This window comes from Silurus aristotelis, assembly GCF_946808225.1.
Source record: "Silurus aristotelis genome assembly, chromosome: 25".
Classification (NCBI taxonomy): domain Eukaryota; kingdom Metazoa; phylum Chordata; class Actinopteri; order Siluriformes; family Siluridae; genus Silurus; species Silurus aristotelis.
This window is the reverse complement of record NC_139598.1, coordinates 17,511,405-17,529,356: the sequence shown is the minus strand read 5'-3', so window position 1 is coordinate 17,529,356 and position 17,952 is coordinate 17,511,405. Positions and strand designations below refer to the sequence as shown.

Here is a 17,952-nt window from a genome sequence, read left to right as displayed (position 1 = left end):
AAATTCTCTTAAAAGGTGAAAATCCTGATAATGTTGCATATTAAGGGAGTGAATGAACGAAGGATGGAAGGAATAAAGACATTTGTTAAAGTTTGCTGAAATAAGTAGAACAGTTATATAGATCATATCAATCATATTCAATATTTAATTTAATCTAATTTAATTCAATTTAACACACACACTTATATACACATCTGTATTACCCAAATGGGGTCTATTTAATGTAATTTTCCCTTTCATTTTATTTTATTTAATCAATTTAATTTGTGCTAGTTTAATTGATGACTCAAATTAATTGATATAATAAAACGTGTATTGCATTAAATAGATGTGTGTGTGTATGTATATATATATATATATATATATATATATATATATATATATATATATATATATATATATATATATATATATATATATATATATAATTTTTTGATATTATTAAAAAATATATTTTTTAATATTTTTTAATTATTTTAAAAAAGTAAACCTTTGATGTTTACAAATGCTAATAATAATAAACTGCATTAATAAAAAACGGCAAGCAATTTTATGCTCCGTGTTTCTTCCCACTAATGCACCAAAATTTAACCGAACCATGACTTAAAAACCAAGGTACGTACCGAACTGTGATTTTTGTGTACCGTTACACACCTAATATACACTAATGAGCTACACGTGATCAGTCGCTCATTTCACAATATTTTCTAATTTCTTCTCATCAGACTGATGCTAATTACTGGTTAATGACTGCTGTGCTGCTTAAAGACTGCCTGCCTGACTCTGACTCCACACTTCACCATGCACTCAAATTCGTAATCCTTTTCCACGGACTGTTTTGTTTTCCGTCACCACTTAATCCACCTGTCGCATATCTCCCTGGCTCTGATCAAAGCCGACCTGCTAACCTTCAGACGCCGTAGCATCCGCTTTCACGCTGACATTTAACACACTCCCACGCGACGTCTTATTAAGACCTTATGAGTGTTTTTTGACCTTAGAGAAGCGGATTAAATCGTCGGGGTTTGCTGAGAAGTTATTGCCTCATCAGGCTTTGATTGACTGTTGATATATTAGATGAAGAGCGTGTCTTTGCTTTCTGCTGTCTTTTTATCCTCAAACCGGCGGATTATAGGTGCAAATTAGGGATAATAAAACTTGACACGGAGCTGCTTCATGCGATTCTGTCATTTCGTGACTTCCTTCTTTCCTATTCACGGCACTCAAAGAAAGCTTCTCTGTATTATTTATATTCTCTCTATTTTATGCTTTTTTATTCTGGTCGTTTCTCGCCTAGCGACAGCACAAGCTTTGCTCTGATCTTGTCTCCATTAGCATCACCGGAGCATGGAGTTGAGGGTACATCCTCCTGCTCAGAGCAAAAAAAGAAGAGGAGGAAAAGGGGGTGGGTGAGAGAGGACGAAAGAAGCCGAGGGAAAAGCTGAGAAAAAGGGAGGGAGGCTGAGAGAGAGAGAGAGGAGGAGAGAGAGAGGGAGAGAGAGAAAGAGAGAGAGTGTGTGTGTGTCGCGTCAGTTAGCTGCAGTAGTCGGAGGACAGACGAGGCAGCAGCATCCCCACTCACATCCTCTTCTCTATCATCTCCTGAGCACTCAGAGAAACGAGTGGAGAAGGACGAGAGAACTGGAGCTCTAACACTCTGCATCCATCATTCAAGGCTTCAAGGATAGTCTGCGTCTTCTCAGTAGGACCTTCTTCCTTGTTCTGTCTCACTCGGACCGGCTGGATTTTCTGGGTCGAGACGAGCAATGGGGTCGGGGGTCAGGGGGGCACGGATGACCCGCACGTCCAGCACGTGGACAGGGTGGAGTGGAGCGTACGTGTGTGTTTGGAGACTTGTGTTAGTGTGCTGCGGAATCCGGAGTGTTCCTGCTCAAACCTCAAGAGACAGCAAGTCAGTGTACTTCTGGGAAACAGGTATGGCTGCTTCCACGCTCATAATTAGGGCAGTGGGGGATGTTCTTGGGTAAAGTGTGTGTGTGTGTGTTTCAGGATCTGAATTCATAACTGGGTTTATTTCTTTGCAGCAGTGCTATAACTAATATAACATTTCATGTTGAAGAATAATCGAATCGGTCATTATTGCATGCGTAGTTGGTTACTCCATAGGAACCATTCCAAGATCTGATGGTTCACTTTTGTCTGGAAGATGAAAGTCTAACCTCTTTTATAAAGCTACACACTTAAAGGTTCTTTAGACTGTTTTTTTTTGGATCAGCCATTTTTGTTCAGCTGTTTTTTTTTTTTTTCCAGCACAATGATCATGGCAAGATTTTTATGGTGGGATTTTTTCATTGATTTAATTCTGAGCTCAGTTTTCTGCATTGGTTCTTCCTCCAAGTTTCCTTCCACCTTTCCTAAAGCAAGCCAGGAGGTGTATGAGTGACTCTAACTTGCCCTCTAGGTGTGATTGAGTGCAAGAATGTATTTGGTGCCTGGTGAAGGACTTCCTGCATTACACACAGCGTTCCTTTGATAGACTCCAGATCTATCCAGATAGGTCTTCTGGTGCATTAGTGTTCCTGCACATTAGGTTTGAATTACTGTATATATTAGATAATATATTGTGTTGCCATGATAAGAATGCATTTGCATGTAAATTTTTTGGATCTTCTATAATCAAATGGTGAAATCTGCATTATTAGATAATCCTTTTCGTCCACCTTGTAACCAACCCCATGAGGCCCTGTTCAATTAGTCACCGTAATATCTCATGGTACCTTCTATTATCTATCCAGTAAACAATATAGAAATAAATAGAAACTAGTAAGCAAAGCAAAGATCTCGTAACTGATTCAGCAGGAAGATTGACCCCAACAAATTCAGTGCATTTTTATTTGTAGACAGACAAATGATCTCAATAATTAACAACAACAGGTGTTTTAACAACAGACATCATCCCAAAACAGCTTTACAGAGAAAAAGGTTATAAAGTTAGAATTTTTTTTAAGTTTAGTTTGTATAAGTGTATTTATAATTCTAATAAATATAGTGAAGGAAAAAGATTGCATGAGACACAAACCGTGAGAGGAAACAGATTAAAAATGGAACCCATCCTCATCTGGGTTGTCCCAAATGTCTATTTATTACAGTTCCTGTACTGTTTGGTTCCAAAATCAGCTCATTCTTCATCCGAGACTAAAACACTATAGTGGGAAAAGTGCACTTACTATCCCATTGATGTTTATCTTACTAAAACACAATGTTCTGAAGTGTTTTATTCCACTTGTATAACAAAAATTATTGAAAGCGTTTAGATTTTTCTCTTAGATAAAGAACAACATTTTATCCGATTTGAGTTACACTTATGCTCCTGGATTGTTCGTAAAAAAATAAATAAATAAATTCCAAAAAATGTACTCTGACTGTTACAGTGCTGACACTGTAGACTCCTTCGATCACACCATATGAATGAATTGTAACCTGTTTTAATCTTAATACTGATAATGTACTAAAACCAGTGTACTGATTTTGAAACCCTGTGCTTTGTAGCTGCCCTACAGTCAGTGATGCTCTTCTACACAATAAATCGAACACTTGACACACTATAACTGCTTTTAATGCTATGTTAACAATGTGAAAGCTACTAATGTTGCCTTGATTGTAATGACTTGTTTCATTGCTGCTGCCATTGAAGCTGAGTGGATTACTTTGTATGTTTTTATTTTTACGTGCTCGTAAAAAAGGAAACGTGATTAAAGGCGCTGCCTGATAGGCAGTAAATCTCTGAGACATTGTGCTCTCCGAGTGCTGCTCGCTTTCGTGTAAACGCTCTGTTATTTGTTACGACTTGTTTCCTTCAACTTGCCAATTTATGGTGCAGAGCGTGAACGGGTGCCTTGGTCTTTCCTTCGGGCTGCAACGATCCCGAATCAATGCGCTGTCGCCTCATGGGTTTTTTTCTTTTAAAAAAAGAATGTAGCTAAGTAAGGAGATTAAAAGGGCCTGGTTTGAACCAGGAAAACAGTTAAGGACTGTGAATCAGACGAATCGCAGAGAGGAGCCTTTTATCTCTTTATTTCTTACTTTAGAGGTTAATTACACATTGCGTTTTTCTGCTGTGCATGTTTTTTTGCTGTAAAACACTGTAACAATGGGTCTTGTTTCATGCTAATTAGCATGAGGGCTGTTTAATCGCACCGTGATTAGATCGTCCCTGCAAGCTCGTACGCTCGTGTGAGGACAGGTGTGCCAGGATCCTCGCTCTTCGCCTACGGTGATGAGCTTTTGAGTGCTCGAATGGTGTAAATAATGTTATTGCACATGCTAGAGGCTGGGAAAATGCTGTTTTTTTTACGTATGATGTCACGTATGCATAATGAATTCAATGAAGAACAGGGACTTGGGCTCCGAACTGACGAAATTGGTTCATCTCTTCTTTATTGTGTGTGCAGTAAAACAATATATCTGCTGTCGAAGTCGATGATGATGATGACGATGATGTTGATGTCATTGCTAAAGCAGAAGGTCAGGAAAAAGATTGGCTTAATTTAAAGAAGAAAGAATAGATTCGGGATTCAGTGTGGCTGAATTAAAATAATTCTGCAAAGAATATTGCCATTTATCACACAATTGGTTACTAGGTTTAGGGGTAATTACTTTTTCACATAGGGCCAGGCAGGTTTGGACAGCTTTTTTACTCTTAATAAATGAAACCATCATTTAAAAACTGCATGTTGTATTAATTTGGGTTATCTTTTTGCAATTAAAAAATTTGCTTGATGATCTGAATAATTAAAGCGAGACAAATATGCAAATAGAATATAAAAAAATATATGCAAATATTTATTTCACAGCACTGTAACTATCTAAAACTTTTCTCAGGTAGGACAAAAGTCTAATGCAGATCTAACTTGCTGTCCTGTATTATTCCTTCCAAACTTAAATTTTTCTCTATTTCGAATAATTTATGCACATTAAGTCATTCTCGATGCGTTTTGCTTTTAACACGTCTAATGAATCTAAAAGTTATTCTGCTCCTGTTCCATCCTTTAACCTTAGGAAAGGACGGGATTAGTTCTGCCGCTTCGCCACAATTAATGCTCCTTCCCCAGACTCTTTATCCAACACATAGTCTGTCTGACCTTCAAGTCGGCTCGGCCTTCTGGGAAATATCCGTCCCGTTGAATAGAATATCGAACACACGCAGATGGACAGTCATCGCTAAATTCTCTCCTACAAGTCCTGGGAGCCACTGAAAGGTTGTTAAAGTATCTGTGTCATTTAACGAACTCTGCACAGACGATCGCGCCTCACATCAGACCAGAGTGCTGAGCAATTAATCGATCGACACTAACGACACCAGCTGCCCATTTTAAACTCCATCGCTCTCTCACACATCTCATTACTTTTTTCTTTTTCTTTTTTTTACACAAGTGGCACCATGCTAACTCAGATGAGCTCGTCAGCACTTCAGAAGTGTCTCAGCTTCTTGGTCCTGCCTGTCACGTTAATTACTCTGAAACCAAACAAGCCCGCCCTCCGCTTGCCATCGCGCTAACACCTGGATCGAGGCCCAGATGCCTCTATTTTCTCTCTCATTAGCATTTTCCTTCTTCATCTTCGAGCTGGATTCAGAGACGTTTAAACACATTAACTTCATTACGTACTAGCGTGCTTACAGTATTATTACTTTTGCACCTCATTAGCATTTGACACCTTATTTAAATAATCCAGAGTTTAAAAAATAGGTTCAATCCAAAGACTAGCTGATGTTTTTCACCGTGTTTATGCAGATTCTTGTGCTTACAGGAAGTCACTCTCATCTTACATTTGCTTGGTCAGAGCGTTAGCATTATATTATTTCATTTTTAAGCCTCTGTAGTTTAGCTGACTGAATTATGTCGAGCTGTTTGGTGTAAGCAAGCCGCCTCAGCCACAGCTAGTTACAAATCACTTCTATCATCTTAGCATTTAGACCTAGCATGTAAATATATGATTCTGCCTCATATCTCAGTGCTAAACGCAAATCTTTTATTAGCATACAGATGTAGAATTTCATTTTCCCTATTTTATCTTTAGCACTTAGAGCAAGCTAGGTCTCATCTTTTCTTGCATGGAGTTATAAACAGCAAAATTACTAGCATATTTTTCTCTTGCTTAGTATAAACACATACACAGGGTCTTTTTCATTCTCTCACCATCCAGTCCTAGCATGTTCTTTATGCTAACACTGTACTGCTTTTCACTAGCAAGGGGGAGAAAAAAAAGCTATGCATATCAAGTTTTCTATACCTTAGCATTCCACACATATTTAATTAGCATGTGGACCTAGCATTTTCTTTTCCACATCTTATATTTAGCACACAGAGCAAGCTAGTTCTCCCCTATTTACACATTTAGACTTTAGAATGAAGCTATAAATAGCCTAATCTCTAACACTTCTATCTTAGTGTTTTTTGGCATGGAAAGCTAGCATGATCTTCATACATCTTAGCATTTCTCTCAAATCGTTTATAATCATGTAGCCATGTGCATTTTCTCTTCTCTCTTATGTCTAGCATGTTCTCATCCATATTTGTTTTTTCAATCCGAGCATGCAGAGTTAGATTTTTCTTTTAATAAAGACTCAATGTGTTTCACCCTGTTAACATGATAAAGTTATGTTAACATACAGATTAAGCCAGATCTTCTCAGTCTTTGCATGTAGAGTAGACTAGTTCTCCTCTATTTACATGGCCTAGTTCCTTTCTACCTTAGCATGTAGCTATAAATAGTGTAATCTCTAATTTAACACACAGATCTAGCTTACTGATGTCTTCATTTACATGCAGACCTAGCATGTTTTTAGTATATAGATATAAATACTGTTGTCTTGTTTGTCTTCGCCATCTCAACATCAGACCTCGCATGCTCTTCATGTTAAGACATAGTTCTTGCTTTCTGTTTTCTTTCTCAGCATTTCAACTTAGCCTTTTCTTTTCTTTCTTTTCTGGTTTTAGCACATAACTTTAGACCTAGCATGAAAAATAAAGGTTTAACCAGGATGTAGAACTATTAACTTCCTTGTCCTAGCATTAACAAGCATGTTTTCAAACTAGCATATATATATATATATATATATATATATATATATATATATATATATATATATATATGTATATATATATATATATATATATATATATATATATATATATATATATATATATATATATATATATATATATATATATATATATACGTTTTAGCTTGTAAGTCTTCTTAATTAGCATTTGAGTCTGATCTTAATAATTACATTTAGCAGGACCTTATGTTGACATTCTGAGTTGTATAAATGCTAAGCACGGTTTTGTTTTGTTTTGTTTAAAATGCTTAGCATGACCTTCTGTTCTTTTGCATGTTCTTCCCTTTCAACCTCAGCCTCATTCTGAGAATAACCTGATTATAATTTGCTATTAAATGAGCAAATTGTGGCTCACGAGGGGAAAAGAAAGCCAGACAGCTTTGATGTGAGTGCGTTCGTGGCGTCGGATCCTGACAAATCACCCAACTTATTTAGCGGACGCATTTAAATGCAACCCTTTTCCATCCGTCGTTCTGATCATACCTGCAGGTAAACGAGCTAGCTCCCTCGATAACTATACAATGGCTAATTTTACAGCCCTCGAATTTGGGACATGCATACAAATGAAGGTGAATTTCTCTAAAGTCATTATTCACTTGGAGTGACAGCCAGACGCTACTCTTATACAGCAAATTACACTTGCATTGAAAGTGCATTGAAAGTGGAGCAGGACGAATTACGAGAAGTGATGAAATAACATGCATAAGTTACCTCATTTACCTTTTGATACACAACATTGACAAAAGAATTAGGACTTTTCCAATATATGTGGTTCTTATCCAAACTGTTACCAGAAAGTTAAAGGCATACAATTGTTTAGGACGTCTTTGGATAAGGCAGTATAAAATGTTCTCTTTAGTTGAACTAGGAGACCCAAACCTGTTCCAACATGAAAATGCCTCTGTGCACAAAGCGAGCTCCATGAAGATATGATTTCAACAAGGGTTAGAATGAAAGGTCTCCTGCTATACTCTAAAATCTAGTGGAGCATTTTTCCACAAGAGTGGAGGTTATTTTTATCAGAAAATGGGGAGTTAATGTGGACTGGGATGTTCAAAAAAGAAAATAATTATTTTACTTGTTAAGTCCTTTGTAGAAAGCATTAAAGTCATAACCTTACCTATGATGTGTTAGACCCTCACACTGGAGACCACTTTTATAAATGTGAACACCTCTGTTCTGTTCGGGTTGTTAACGTTTTAATGGAGCGTCTGTCTGTTATTAGCAGTGATGTTTGAAGTGCACAACTGACTATATTGATTAAAATAAAGCTTAGTTTTTTTTTTTATACTTTTTATGTATATATATATATATATATATATATATATATATATATATATATATATATATATATATATATATATATATATATAAACCTGTGTGTTCAACATTCTGAACTCACACCTGAACTTTCAGCCAATCACAATCCACTATTCACACTGATCGAGTAATAAATGTGTACATTATATGACACTATGCCTGCAGTAAAGGATGTGATGATTATCACTGAAGGAGAAGAATAGTTCTCATCACATTACTTGAGGATTTTATGAGTCTAGGTCCAAACCATTACATTTTGAGATGCAAGGGGTAATTATTTTATCCTTTTAGCTTCACATTGTCACAAAACTCTGACAGTTTTACATTCCCTTTGAAATCCTTAAACAAAATGAACGGGTTCTGCTTCTTGGAACACTAATAAAACTTTTCTTCTCTGGCCTTACCAGTTTTTATTCTCTCACCGTGGAGATGTTGAAGGTCGAAGCTGTCCTTTTTCCCCCAAAAAGATTTAATTACAGCATCCATTTTTTTTACCCTCTTTAAAACTAAACCCCAGCATTACAGTCCAAAATCTCCTTATTGTATTTTTAATGGTCAAGATCTTCAGGAATATTCTCTTTATTCCAGGCAGTTTTTTCACTCCAACATTCGGAATGTCATGGCTTAAATAAAGATACTACAGCACTGTGCGGATTAAAGATCATTCTCTGGTTATTTTTTTGTATTTGAGTTGCATTATACACAAAGCTTGACCTGTCATGTCTTAGCCAAAAGCCTGAGAATTGAGAGATCTCTTTCAGTTCTGTGTATATGATTAGCTGACAGATTCATGAGGCAGGAACAGATACAGCATTTTTACTGGCCTAGAGGCAGGAGTGAAAGCTAGAAATGCAGCCATTGTCCTGGAACAGAACTCATCTAGCAACAGTGTGATCTGGACTTCAATCATAGTGAGCTGGTGAGTTCAGGTGACTTTCGGATGTTGAAGAAGAAAAAATGTTCCTTTGTTGACTTTGAGAGATTATAAGCAATGAATCAATAATGGAGTTTCTCTTGTTGTTTTTACTATGGAAATAATTTTTCTTTTGCATTAGAAGAAGAAATGGATGAAAATCTTAAAAACAACTAGAACCCCAACCATCTACAATTTATGTAAAATAAATAAATAATGATCATAGTGTGTATTTCATTCTCTTTACAGTGTTTTACTTTTTTTTTGTTTTTATTTCCTTTCGATTGAAACACACCCATTTAAAGTTGTTTCTCTTGTTTCTCTTCTCGTGCCACAGCAGAGCAGCAGATTATCTGCTGTTGCTGTTTTTTTATTTTTTTTATTTTAAAGACACGGAACAGCTTGATAAGCCTGAGGATTTAGTTGCAATTCAACCTGTACTTTATAACAAGCACTTAAAGACTTCAGGGAGCTGATTAAAAGGAATGACACATGAACCCACACCATCACTTGATTACGCTCCTGTCTTATCACGGCAACGTGAAGCACCTTCCGTAGAAATCTATGTTTAACGTCTTGTTCTGTAGATTAGTGCGACAGCGGATCAATGCGGATGCGAGAGAGCAATGTAAGTGTTCTCAGTGGGACTTTATTAGCACTGCTTACTGACTTCACAATCAACGTACTCTACAAAGTCTGTCTTAACCTCCACCTCCCCCCAAAGTCCACATACATCCTCTAGTGAAAAAACACCAACTTAGCAATGCCTGTATTGATTCATTTGGAGACTTTAGCTGCTTGTTAGACCTTGATTAGACCAACAATAGCACCTAAGCAGCTAGCTACTTATGGTATGTACCTTACTTAGCTAAAGTGGTAACAGCGTTTTATATTCACTATATGGACAAAAGTATTAGGACACCTGACTTTCCTAGCCATATGAGACAAAATTGGAGGCACACAATTAGCATTAAATTTTCCCTCCTCTTGAACTAGGAGACCCAAACCTGTTCAGCATGATTATGCACAAAACTAGCTATGTTATGGGGGGTCCCTAATATCTTATGGGAGGTCCTGGATCCCCCAATAACAAGTAAAAAATAGATTTATGGAGGTCCCCAAGATTATTTTTGTAAAACATATATGAATTATACAAAAACTGGGGACCCCCTGTAAGACTTGACTCAATTCGATCACTGGAGTGGAGTGGAAGATCTCCTGCTATAGAGCTCTAAACCCTATTGAAAACCTTTGGGATGAATGTGAACGCTGACCCCACCACAGTCCTCCTCAACTCACCTACATCAGTACCTGACTTTACTGACACCCTTGTGTCTGAATAAATCTCCACAAATCTCTACAAGCACACTCCAAATTCTAGTGGAACATCTTCCCAGGAGAGTGGATGTTCAAAAAGAAGCAGAGATGGTAAAAGTACATACATCCTTCACTCAAGTAGAAGTACAGATACTCGTGTTTTAAAATAACTTGAAAAAGTGTAGTCACACTTTTTTTTAAAGTAAAGAAGTTTGGGCTCTGACATGTACTTATTAGTCATGACTACTACCTGTTTTAGTGTTATGCTGGAAACTGGACCTCACATCATATTAATTTATTAATACCAAAATCTTTTGTTGTTTAATGAGTGTATTCAGGCTGAACATCCACCATATAAAACACAAGAAGAGCAAAACGATCAAATTATCAGGAATGTGTCTCCTTCTGTAGGTGGTTGGTTGAAAAAGGCATTGACAAGAAATAGGTTGATGGGCTTAAAATAGTGCCAATGGGAAGAAAATTGTTTTGATCATGTCACCTAATAAAACTACAGTAACAAGTCTGCTTTTAAAATGTAAGAAGTAGAAAGTACAGGTATTTGTTTAAAAAACGTAATGAGTGAAAGTAAAAAGTTCGAAAAATAAATAGTGAAGTAAAATACTGATAGCAGTAAAATCTACTTAAGTTCACTAACGAACTATTTGTACTTCATTACTTTCCATCTGTGAAAAGAGGCAGATACCATACGTATGGTCAGGTGTGTACAAAATGTTGTCCTCCTTACCATCCACCACTGCAATTTGCTGAGGATCAACCCCAGTGTGTCTTGGTGTTTCCTCCAAACTGGAATTCAAGCACATTAATGTACAATAATGTAAAGGGAATAAATAGCAGTGGTGTAAATACTCTTGTATTCTGACGACGGAGCACAGGATATTTATAGAGCATTTATTTTACCCAAATCTCTCTCACTATTTGGGAAAATTGTTTAGATCGGATTTGAACGTGTTAACACTGAGGAATTTCCTCTCATCTCAAGCTCCGGAGAACATTTCAAACGAGTTTCACTCATAGCCATGTCCGCAAGCAGTCACCTGATGAAACGTGCCCCTGAGTGTTCAGCCACGCTTTTCCGAAATGTCTCCCTGTCCTTTCCCTGAGGCGTTATTTCCAGCAGGCTTCAAGAAAATGAAACCTGAGAGCTGTGACATTTATTAATTGACAGATCTATCAGGTGTTCTTCCGGGTAATAATGCTGCGAATGGTCTAAAAGGTATGAAGTCCTGTGTACACTCGGCTAGTGCGGAATTGACTGTTGAACGCTGTTTGGATTGCTGTTGGTTTGATAGTCGGTTTATGTCCAGGGTTTCGTCTGGGATTAGTCATCAGCTCCCTGTTGGCTGCTTCATAGCAGTAGTTTTGAGGAATATTTGCTGCAATAGAGGCTAATGAGGACAGTGATTTTAGGACTCTGTAAATAAAATTCACCTCTGTCAGAGCACGCACTAAACTCCGAAGCGTACCGAATTATAATTTTGCTATTTGGGCTCCAGAGACTGGCGTGACGGAGTATTAACGGCAATTGGGATGTTATCCCAGGGTGCAGTTTGGAGAGACAGGCTCTCTGGTGGAACAATGTTCCCAGCGGCCCTGAATGTGACCCGATGTGTAGCGACAGTGTCAGTCGTGCTCCAGCTAATCATGTGTGACAGGATCCTTTATTAGTCACACGAAGCCAGATGGCCTCAGGACAGACAAACCCTCACAGCATGCAGGAAGTGAATGTTAACCACTGTCTCGCCTTCTCTAGCTCAACCTATGACACATCAAGTATCTTTGTCCCTCCCATCCATCCATCCATCCATCCATCCATCCATCCATCTAAAGGCTATGCATATATACCAAAGTGCTGCCGCTGTAATCATAAACACTGTCCTCTTGCGCATCTCAGGACCCTCAATCTGTAGCTTCACTCAGATCCGGATGGATCAGATCCGGTGGAGGGACATCTCAGGATGTCCCTCCACCCTTCACTTTTCAACAGCCCCCCCCAACACCCCCCCCCACCCCCTGGTTTGTACAACTTTATTTCAGTTATCACTTCACATCGATGAACTTGATCTGAACTGTAGTGGCATTAAAAAGACAAAAAGAAAGAAAGAAAGAAAAGCGATATCTGTCAGTCTCTCGCTCTGAATCCCATGTGGTTTTTCAGCTCTCACTCACACACAGGAGCAGCTGTATTGTGAAGCTCCTTTGTATTCACACCTCTGGGGCTTGTGATATTCTCCAGGGCTTGCAGGAGTTTATTTCCATAACTCTGCCAATTATAGCTCACTCCAGGCATCTGACAGGAGCCCGAGCTTGAGCCAGTGACGGGCGATTACAGTCCTGCAGGTTAACATCTTCTCTCTCCTGTATTTTTATAAATACATGAATCCACTTTGATTTCAACACACAAAAATGATTAACTTTAATTATTAAATTGTATTAGTTTATTTTGGAGGATGTAATAGATGCAGGAGTGGGTGTGATACTGATTTCTCTAAAACAGCATGTCCTGAAGTGGTTTATTCTTTGTACACTGTAGCCAGTTGGCATTGCAATACTATCTGTATTGATGTTGTACTTTTTATCCATTTAGAACTACATTTAATGCTGTCTGTGAAACGCCCTGTTCCCTTAGCAGGCTTAAAACAAACAAACAAACAATCAAAGAAAAAAAACAAGACTTTCTATGTCACAAAGCACTGACCGTGGAGACTTTGGGATTGAATTACGTCACATCACCGTTGGTACAATCCCCTTGACACAACAGTGTAACCGTGGCTGCCATGGCAACATCGCTGTGATGTCAAAAACTGTAAGATGATCATCATATATTCGACTCTCTCTCTCTCTCTCTCTCTCTCTCTCTCTCTCTCTCTCTCTCTCTCTCTCTCTCTCTCTCTCTCGCTCTCTTCTCTATATCTCTTTTGCTCTCCTTCTTTCTCTCTTGTGGTGAGATGAGGGCTCGCTAAACGCTTTCCATATGTGTGGGAAGCACAGCATCATGCAGAAATCTCGGGCATCGATGCGCCTCCGCACTTTTTCCATGACAACGAGCTCGCACATCGGAGCTCTCGCAAAAGCTCTGTGTGAGTGCGTGTGTGTGAGTACGTGTGTGTGTGTGTGTGTGAGTGTGCGTGTGTGTGTGTATATATATGCGTAGGTGTGTATGTGTATGTAGGTCAGTCGGATGTGCTGATGAGCTAAAGAGTGTGTCTGCCAGGGTCCAACGCATTCACACACTCACACACACCCACACCACTTTTCTCCTTGAACACACACCGATGTGAGAAACACCCCTGCTGACTGAGTTGTTCCTCTGGAAAGAGGATTAAAATTGGATTATAACAGCGATGTTGTGTTCTCCAATCTGTTCAGTTTGAGGTGCTGTTGAACATCAGCTTTAAGTGTAGTACATATCACAGATATATATATATATATATATATATATATATATATATATATATATATATATATATATATATATATATATATATATATATATATATATATATATATATATAAAATGATATATAATAGTATATGTACTTGTCTTCTGCAGCAGAGGTAGCTCTTAGTCTTCTTTTCCTAGGACGGTCCTCATAAGATCCTGTTTTATCATAGCATTTGATTGTTTTGGAGATACATTTATAATTCTCTGAGTGGATTTGTACAGTAGTTGTAGTAGCACTAATAGGGCTATTGACTCTATACACTTCACAAGGTGACTGATGGTGTTTAAAGCACATAAAGAAGGCAAGAAATGTCACAATGAAATCTTTTTGACAAGGCACACCTGTGAACTGATAAACATTCACTACCTTGTGAATCTGATGAAAGAATGTCAGGAGTTTGCCAACACTAAATGTAGATTATCCGGACAATCAAAATTATTTGTTTACTACATAGTTCCTTAGTTGTCCATTTATAGTTAGGATGTCCTTGAACTTAATTGTAATGTACATTGTTGAACAAATAAAATAAAAATAAACATAATTGAAGGAGATGTGTTCAAATGTATATATTGAATATATACATACTGCATATACAAAACAATCTTTTTTTTAATTATATTATATCGAATGCTCACGGTTAGGATTTGTTAAAATTTCTATGGCACCAGCTCATTCACGAGAACACATAAATTGATAAAAAAAAAACTTTTTGTATCAAATATAATGTTTGTCAAATGAGTCTCCAGTGTCAGTGCTTTCTAACGCTCAAAGGTAAAGCTGTGACCTGACATTTTCAGGAACTTTTTTCTTGTGCTAACATGAAAAGCTGGAACCTTCTTTTTTTTGCCTTTTGAAGTTAATTAATTATTAACTATTAATGGATAAAAAACAACAACATTGGGTCATAATAGTTTGTGCATTTTGTACCAGGAACGCACACCAGTTTTTTTGCTTACATAATAACCTCTTTTATAAAAAAAAAAAAAAAAAAAAATTGACTGAGTGTGTGTGTGTGTGTGTGTGTGTGTGTGTGTGTGTGTGTGTGTGTGTGTGTGTGTGTTTGCACATATGTGCTGCATGATATTTGAGACACCATATGTGTTGTGCATAAGAGTATCTGTTTGTTATGTTTGCTCTGATGGCCCCTGAGACACTCGGCAGCTGGTATTTACACGTGGACAAGACGCCACATGGAGAGGTGTTAAAATGAACGAGATCGAGGAAGACCGAACGAAGGAGAGAGGAACAGAAAGACATCATTCTGCACTGCATCTCCCTCTGCCTTAAATTGCCTCTCAGTATGAAAAAGAAGAGAAACAGTTCATCCCTGAGGTTTGCACTGCAACTTACTCGCTTTCATGCTCACCGGAAAAGCGACGCCGCCGTAAATCTGTTCACAGGAAGAGAAGGAGAGGAATACATTATCAGACGCTGTTGCCATCGCCAGAAATTGTGATTGATTAAGTCAGAGGACGGCGTTTTATTAAATCCAACGTTGTGTGACACAGCTCGGGGTTCAAAACTTATTAGCCGAGCTCCAACTGAGGAGATATTTACTGTGCTGAGGTTGAAAAAGAGAGAAAGAGAAGCCAAAAGTCGTTATGTTCAATACTTTCTTTATGACCGTCTTTGATCAAAGAAATTCTTGCCCACAGCTCCATAGCTTCTGGTTTAAACTCATGCCCGGATCTGCATGTTATTACGTTGTCGATGTATATTTTTTCCTCGATCTCAAATTTATATATTTATATAGACTATAGCTACAATATATAGACAATGTACAGGAAAACCTGACTTTTCCACCAAGCTGTAAGCACAAACTGGGAGGCACCCAATGCAATTTTCCATTCACTTGAACTAGCAGACCCAAACCTGTTTTCCATCATGATGGTGCTCATAGCCATTAAGATCTGCTTTACATGGGTTGGATGTGGAAGATCTCCTGCTATGAAGCTCCAACCCAGTTAAACACCTTTAAAATGAATGTGAACATCACTTTACTAACACCCTTGTGGCTGAATGAATCTTACACAAATCTTTAAACGCATACTCCAAAATCTAGTGGAACGACTTCCCAGAAGAGTGGAGGTTATTATAACAGCATTTGGGGATTCAATGTGAAGTGAGATGTTCAATAAACACATACCAATCCTATGTTTAGGTGTCCACAAACGTTCTCTATTATTCCTGGAATAACTGCACAATGAGATAACTTCACAATGATGCCATTTTTTTAATCTGCATTGCTTTTTAAGGAATAGAGGCGGAGCTAAGCAGTTGCATTGTGAATAGGTCATTTGCCTAATTTAGCGAATTAGTTGTGTCATTTATATAGATGTATGTTGTGGTTCACATTATGGGACTGACACGTAATTTCACATAATGAAAGGAGGCGGAGATAAGCGTGTTGGAAAATAAACCCAGAGATCTGACCTAAACAACGAATGCCTCACTGGCGCCCCCCAGCTGAATGCACCTAGTTTAGTTTAGTTTGCCTATGCCTAGAAACGGTGCTGATTAGCATTTTATGTAAATGTTACATATTGCCCCCTAAATTTTCTGATTCTTATATCTTGTCTTTTATGACATACACGAGACTTAGACAGATGGAGTTAAGCAGGCACACAGCTAATCCGAATGGAATGGATTCCATCCACCCCCCAAAAATACACACACCCGATCTATGTGATGTGATTAAATCTGCAGTAGTATCCAGATGTTACGAGAGAGTTGTCCCTTGCTGTTTCAATTCAGGCAAAAATCCTCACATTTGTGATGCTGTGCTGTCATCCATAACCTCATTCTCTTTCTCTCCCTCCCTCTTTCTCTCTCTTATTTTTCATCATCCCTTGCATTACTCATGAATTTCTCAAAATTTTCTAAAAAAATTTTGTAGCGGTGTGTGAATCTCTATTTCTTACTCTTTTTTGTGGTCGATTCGGTTTTCTTGCTGTACATGTTTATCTCCCCCACCATAAATAAAGCATTATTATTATCCCCCTTCCCAGTAATCATTCACACGAACAGAGCAGCATTACAACCCATGCTACTATGTTCTGTTCTCCAAATGGGTGAGAAGCTGCCAGAGGTACCTTCTGAAAATCAGGGACACATTTTGTAGGTTAGCCAAATATCGAGGTGGTGGAATAGGAGCAACGCTTTAGTCTATTTTCCTGTTTTAATTGCAACTCAGTGATTGAGTGCTGGAGTGTGTAAGTCAAAAGAACAGTAATGTGTAAAGATGTGAAAATGATGTGATGCATTGATTTTAAAAAGTGTGCCAGATACGCTTGTAAAGTTTGTAAAAATATTTATATGTATGGACTGAAATTTAAGATTATTTATAATGTACTACTACAATTAAACAATGTTTGCGTGCATACACAGTAAGAACATTGAAGCTAGCATATAACACTATGCGTGGTATATATAATGTATATATATATATATATATATATATATATATATATATATATATATTTATATATATATATATATATATATATATATATATATATTGATTGATTGATTGATTTATTTATTTATTAGAAGGTGCTCTATAGTTTAATTAATTTAAAAACTGAGCAATAATTTGTAACTCATATTTCATATGTAAATTGAATTGCGAACTGAGTTGCATAGATCATATTTTCGGGCCTCATTTACTGAGATCTGTCCGAGCATTAACATTAACCCGCTGATTATTTTCCTTTATAAGCACAAACCCACGATTTCCCACTACTGACTTATCAATGCATTTGATAAATCCGATTCCACTAATCCGAGTTTGAAGACGTCGCAGCACTGTGGGAACGTGTAGTAGTGCAGCACTGGAGCACAGTGAGCAGATGTGT

General features: G+C 37.6%; 1 protein-coding gene across 2 annotated transcripts in view; it reads left to right on the top strand.

Annotated features, from left to right (window-relative positions):
- The first annotated feature begins 1,301 nt into the window (after nt 1–1,301).
- thsd7ab (thrombospondin, type I, domain containing 7Ab) overlaps nt 1,302–17,952 on the top strand; it is a 101,009-nt gene continuing 84,358 nt past the window's right edge. For both annotated transcript variants that reach the window (XM_083530407.1, XM_083530406.1), the window contains exon 1: nt 1,302–1,935. In XM_083530407.1, coding sequence (XP_083386533.1) covers nt 1,767–1,935 — 169 coding nt within the window. In that variant the 5' untranslated portion in view covers nt 1,302–1,766. The remainder of the gene's footprint in view (nt 1,936–17,952) is intronic.